The 6218-nt window shown below is 40.8% G+C and overlaps 1 protein-coding gene across 4 annotated transcripts; it reads right to left on the bottom strand.

Annotated features, from left to right (window-relative positions):
* Window positions 1-360: 360 nt before the first annotated feature.
* LOC122002434 (DNA repair protein XRCC3 homolog) lies at window positions 361-5640 on the bottom strand. Of its 4 annotated transcripts, XM_042557599.1 has the most exons (4): window positions 4735-4913; window positions 1125-1271; window positions 922-1051; window positions 361-862 (listed from the first exon to the last, which is right to left on the bottom strand). In XM_042557599.1, the coding sequence occupies exons 1-4, from the start codon at window positions 4760-4762 to the stop codon at window positions 361-363; spliced, it is 807 nt and encodes a 268-aa protein (XP_042413533.1). In that variant the 5' UTR covers window positions 4763-4913. The 4 variants fall into 4 exon arrangements, with proteins under 4 accessions (XP_042413533.1, XP_042413532.1, XP_042413530.1 ...); XM_042557598.1 differs by lacking the exons at window positions 361-862; window positions 922-1051 and having other exon boundaries at window positions 1169-1271; window positions 4735-5640; XM_042557596.1 differs by lacking the exons at window positions 361-862; window positions 922-1051; window positions 1125-1271 and adding an exon at window positions 3836-4159 and having other exon boundaries at window positions 4735-5637.
* Window positions 5641-6218: the final 578 nt, after the last annotated feature.

Here is a 6218-nt window from a genome sequence, read left to right as displayed (position 1 = left end):
TCCCGATTTTTATTGAGCTGAAGCATTCTTACTCACTCATAAATCTTGCCACTGTACGATCACACTCACTCTAGCCATGAATAGATTACGATGAATATTGTGAATTTCTCATTGTTATTCCATCAATGAAATCCTCTTCACGCGGTTTGTTACCCTTGCTTTCGCAGTGAAATTTCTTCACTGATTAATCCTGATTGTTTGTGCTACTCAAAGCTGGCTTTAATCACATATTAGAGAAGTTGGAATAATTGTTTGTGCTAAACATGTACACCAGATCACATTACAACGTACTTTATGAAATCCAAACATCATTTGAATTGATTCGTCCATGGGAAATCCTCGTTGCCACTTTGAAGAACACTATCTATCTGTCTGGAAAACGGCCGACAAGTCCCACGCACTCAATGCCTCCTCCTGCAAATCCATGCTACTCGAGGTAGCCCATGAATCCATGCTTTCCTTCTCCCAGTTGATTTGTGCACTGTAATCACACAACCCATTCACCCTGTACTCATCCTGCCCAATGATCCCGTTTTTGCATGGAGGTGAGTGAATATTGCTTGTAAGGTTGATTTGACTGCATTCCGTTTGATGATTTGTCTCAGTGACACTGGCATCCTTCCAACCAGGAAAAACTTCAGGCTGGTAGCAGAAGGAGAAGGGATCGTAGAGGTTTCGAGCCCTGTCTGAGTTTATGCTATGGTCAGACATCATTCCATTAGCTCTCTGGCTTGGTTCTTGTGATACTGCTGCATGATGCTGTTTATTCTTGCCAAGAAATTTCTTCTTCAACTTTGTGTTCCAATAGTTCTTGATGTCATTATCTGTTCTCCCTGGCAACTGAGCTGCTATTATCGACCACCTATAACAACATGCAGTTAGATGAGTATGACTGTATTAGGAGTATGATTCAGTAACTACCTGCTCCCAATGCTAATATACAGATTACAGATGATGGAGTCTTCATCCTCTGAGAAGTCACCATGTTTGATGTTTGGCCGCAGATAATTCAACCATCTTAGTCGACAACTCTTGCCGCATCTCTTCAACCCTGCAGAAACAATCAGCACCCATTTGAATACTTCCTATGTTCTAAAACTTAGATAGATTACCAAAGCACTGACCAATCTTATGGGGGAGTGCAATCCAGTTTCCACCAGTGCCATACTCTTCAATGTAAGCCCTAAGTTTAGCATCCTCCTCGGGGCACCAAGGCCCCCTCTTCACATTGGCCTTGTCACAACAGGGAGCCCTCCCCATCTCTCCCCTCTCTGTTCATGCCACAGAAGGACAGTAGCAGAGGACCAGGTTAAATAGGACAAGCCTGCTTTTGAATTGTTGCAGTGCTTTATCAATGCATGGGAATTAAATTATTGTGCGTTCAATGGGTACAGGGACAAGTAATTCAAGATGCTCTCTCTATCCACTAGACAACTTTTAGTTTACTTGCTGCTGTAATAATTTCTTCAGCTGATTGTCAACAAGGGGATTGCCTCCATTGGTAACATTCAACAACCCTACGACTAACCTCATACTTGGCCTCACGTTTACTTTCATAATTTGACGAGAACGATATTAGCACTTTCTAAAAGTAAAAGTTTGACACCCTAAAAGGCAGCCCTTACTTTGATGATTGTGTGATTAACTAAGTATTTAGCAAGTATTTTTCTTTTGTCCTTGTCTACTATGTGGAATCTCATGGGGATCGCCTCTCTTGATCCTTGGGAAAGGCAGATGAGTATGAGCACGAGGGATATGATAACAAGAGGAAGATGAACTGTAAATAAGAAGGAAGTGAGGAATCAAGGAGGAGTTTGACACTCCTAATTGGATTTTAGCAATTATTGAAGCGTTACGGGAATTAAGGAGGGGTGTCTACTAAGTTACAAGGTAGAAACCTCCATAATCTCTTAAAGTTAAGGAATACTTAATCATTTTAATGGTGTAAGTGGAAGGCACGCTTGGATATATTAAGCTTCAAATTAGTGTTTCACGACCTATTTATTCTATGGGATAGAAAATTGCAAGAAAAATGTGCATTGATAATATGGATAAATATATAGATAAACTGTTTTTGATCCATTTTTAATAAGGATGAGTATTTGATTAATTCGGTCCATAAATTAATCGAATTAACTGAAAACCGATTTAGTGTTAACTAACCGAATCAAATCAAAATTTTACTAAAATCGAATTAATCAAATCGGTTATTTCAACTAAACACTGAATTAACTAGATTTATTTAAAATAATAATAATAATAAATTATATAAAATTAATATCAAATTAACCGAATTCTCACCCCTAATTTCTAGAGATGAAAAATTAGATGTATAAATAATTTTGTTTATCCAACCTGATCGGAACTATTTGAGATGTTCAATTTGCCCGGTGCATTTAACTAGATCAATCCGACCAAATGGTTGTCGTGATTGGATTGACTTGATTGTGTGACCTAATCGACCAAAGGAACTAGGAGCGCTAGTATGCCCACTCTAGCATAATCATAAAATTTTAAATGAAACAGATGAGGAGAAAATCATTGAGATGGATATTTGTTAGTTAAACTCGATCTTAATATATACTTGACAGGCCTAACTTTGTTATGTCACGATTATGTTCATTGTGTTTCTTTAGTCTTCTCGAGGCTGAAGTCCAAACCATGAAGGATAGCATTTGACAAGGTAAGCTTTGGACTCTCATACTACCAAAACCCACCAGGCATGATCCAGAAGTCAAGGCTGCAGAATTTTGTGTGCTGCTTTATGACTTGGAATTAGGAGAACAAGCGTTTCTCTTTGTTCTCCAATCAAGAAAAGTAGACGAGAGACTTCGAGGAAGAGCATGATATCACAGTAACGACTTTCACAAGAGTTAGTCGCAAGGGCTTATAGAAGAGAGCCGGTAAGTTCGACATTCGTCGGGTGGAAGAGATGTCCAGTGTCCTCTAGTCAATACTAAACAACACCAGGCACTAGCACATGCAAGAGTCACATAGCAGATGCAAGTTTGAGGGAACATTTGGATTTGCAAGAGTCAACTGCAATCATATTTTTGATACAGATAATGCAGTACAAGTCAGTCAGTGCCAATGCATATAACAAATAATGCAAGAGTCGAACTCCAATCATATTCATCATAGTTAAACTGAAAGGGCCACCATTTAGTTAGAGCATAAATCCTCAAGCTAAAACAAAGACAAGCTTAAAGTGCCACAAAAATGACATAAATCCTCAAGCTAAGGGTTCAAAGCAGTCTAAAACCCCTAACTCAATTCGAAATGAAGAAATGTTCAAAGGTGTCATTAAAGAAAATGACATAATTCTTCAAGCCAAATATATACAGCATTTAGGGCACAAGGGTAGTAAATTTTTGCATAATAAACTTAATCTTGACTGTTTGCTTAGAATATTCAAGGCACAAGGGCACCTCCTATAATTTAGTTAAAACAAATGGAATTTTCTCTCGATACCAAGATCTTAACTAGATTCGTGGTATTTAGAAATGCATCACAAACCATTGTGAGGATATAATAGACATATTGATCGCAAATAGATAGAAAGGAAACTAAGCCTAACAACATATCGGTCCAGGTCCTGGTTTTTAAAGATGAAACCACTCAAACTGAAAAGAAAATAAAGAATAGTAAACTCAAAAGGGATTGGTAAATCCCTGTCAATATATTAAAGTATAAGCAACAGGGCAAGGAAGATTAACATTAAGGCATGTACAGTGTGAATATAGAAAATGCTCTGAGACTTTCACAATTTTTGAATACTTAGCAGCAATTGAACCTTTTACAGTTTAATTCGGTTTCGGTATGGTGTATAAGTAGTAAACAATCATTTCAATGCTGCTATCATCTTCCTAGTTGAATCAGTTTAGTTAAAACGTGATGCAAATTGCACTTTGGAATCTGACACATGCACTATCAGTTAGTGTTAACTCCAAAATTGAGCTTATCTATATATTAAGTTTGAATTATGTCCTTAAACACCATCCTTCTGGAAACAAACTAAACCAGCTTTCACTGGGACTCAATTTGCATATAGCTTCAAGCAATCACCTCGTTGGGCCATGTCCCATTGTTGGCCTCCTTATCAACATCTTCATGGTGATGTTGTGGCTTCAAACCGCCTTTCCTTATCTGCTGATTCATTCTGCCAAAACTCAACTACTAAAAGTTCTGCACCAATGCACCTCCAAAGAAGCTAGATACCAAAAAGTATGATTTGTCCATATATTTTAATTCATAGGATAAGATTTCTCAATATTTGTCATCCATCAACACCAAAAAGCTATTGATTTCTAGCAATCCACATGTAAAGTGCTATGGATGGGTGCAATAGGCAGCTACATGTTTCTGAGGATATGAGAAAAATATCAACCATTTAGATTGCACATTGCAATTAGCATCCTGCAGGCATTTACAAATTTTTAGGGTATTGCCATTAGCATGTTTATAAATGAGCACGCTATGAAAACAACAACTCATAATGCATTTACTTGTAGGATATATCTTGCTCTACAATCCACTCGGATATTAGTACCTAAAGTGTGAGAAAATTCAATACAGAATATCTGAACATGTTCTTGGAATCGATCCAAATTGATATTACATATGAAATCCACTGATCCTGATTGACAACGTAGGAAAAAATGTTCTACAAAAACAAGGAAGCAAAACCAGCTTTAAATTACGAAAGCTAATATCACAGCTTACAAAAGAACGCACCTTTACAGGTCGACACCAAACACCCCATCCCTGACGATCACAAACTCGCAAGAAGCCTCAGGCAAGTGCGGCGCAAAAACCACCTGCATCCTCCTCGTCGTTCTCGAGGAAGCATTGTTTTCAACAATCATGTCTTTCCTCGATAAGAAAAGTCTAGTATTAACGCAGTTCGCCCACGAGATACCCAACGCCGGACAAACCTGCCGACCGGAGGAACACAGATAAGCGTAGTTGCCCACCCTCAGCCTGCCGGGCCCGTCCTCCGAGCCCACAACATCGACAACCTGATTGGTCACCACCACGACCAACCCAAATCGCCTCGCCTGCTCCTTGAGCTTGGCGGCGATCTTGAAGAAGAGAAAAGATCGTTTCTTTAGGTCACTCGGGGTGTTATCAAAGTCGGAGCGGAATAATGCGGCGATGGAGTCAATTACAATGAGTCTTATAGGGAGGCGGGTAGGTGGACGGGCGACGAGAGATTCCGCTGCGGCGAGGAGGGAGAGAAGGTCATGGGGGGAGTGGGCGGCGGCGACGAAGATGTGGTCGAGTGGGTCGGACAACGAGGAGGACGAGGAGAGAGCTCGGAGGCGTCGAAGAGGAAAGGGGAACTCGGAGTGGATGAAGAGGGAGGCGGCGGAGAGGCCGCCGCGGGAAGGGGGGAGCAGGGCGGAAAGGAGGATCTGGAGGCAGATCTGGGTCTTTCCGGAGGCGCTCTCGCCAGCGATCTCGGTGACGGAGCCAACCGGGAGGCCGCCGCGAAGGCGGTGGTCGAGGAGGGGGCAACCGAGGGTGAGCTTTTGGGACGAAAGATGGAGAAGAGGGTTTAAGGGTTCGATGTGGGGACGCGCCATAAACTGGCCACGAAACAGCCAGTTTTTATCGACTCGGTCCAAAGACATTAGTACACCCCGACCATTGAACCCGGGATGAGAATGTCGATTATAAGATTTAAATATATATGGATTAGTCTATTCGAATAATTAAATATCTAGATTAAAAAATTAATATAAATAGTTCTTAAGAGTACGACGGGATAGTAAGAGATAGGATGAACACTAGATTAAAAAATTTTAACAGCCAGCGAAAATTTTTTATGGAGTTAATCCGGTTATCTTCAGATTAATCGTTTCTAAAAACTAAATACACTGACTAAAAAAATAATATGTGTGCCTCCTAGCAGAGCACAACGACAAGGCATCTAGCAAATATTTCATGCTCCGAGGGTTCGAATATTATGACGGGCAAAGAATATGTCATCGTGTTCAGACTATTGGGATAGCTGGGTTTCTTAACTGTTGGGCCACTCGAGCATAGGGATGGTAATGGGGCGGGGCGGGGGTGGGTTTGCCATTCCCATCCCCGTCCCGTTTTCATTTTTTCGGGTTCGGGGATTCCCCGAACCCGAACCCGAACCCGAATCCACGGGTTCGGGGATTCCCCATCCCCGCCCCATTCCCAAATTTAGTATTTGAACCGAATTAGAG

This window comes from Zingiber officinale, chromosome 7A (assembly GCF_018446385.1).
Source record: "Zingiber officinale cultivar Zhangliang chromosome 7A, Zo_v1.1, whole genome shotgun sequence".
NCBI classification, from domain to species: Eukaryota; Viridiplantae; Streptophyta; class Magnoliopsida; order Zingiberales; family Zingiberaceae; genus Zingiber; species Zingiber officinale.
This window is presented reverse-complemented; position numbering and strand designations above follow the sequence as displayed.

Coding starts and splice junctions, on each gene's coding strand:
- LOC122002434 (XM_042557598.1), bottom strand. CDS start 5,633: ATGTCTTTGGACCGAGTCGATAAAAACTGGCTGTTTCGTGGCCAGTTT.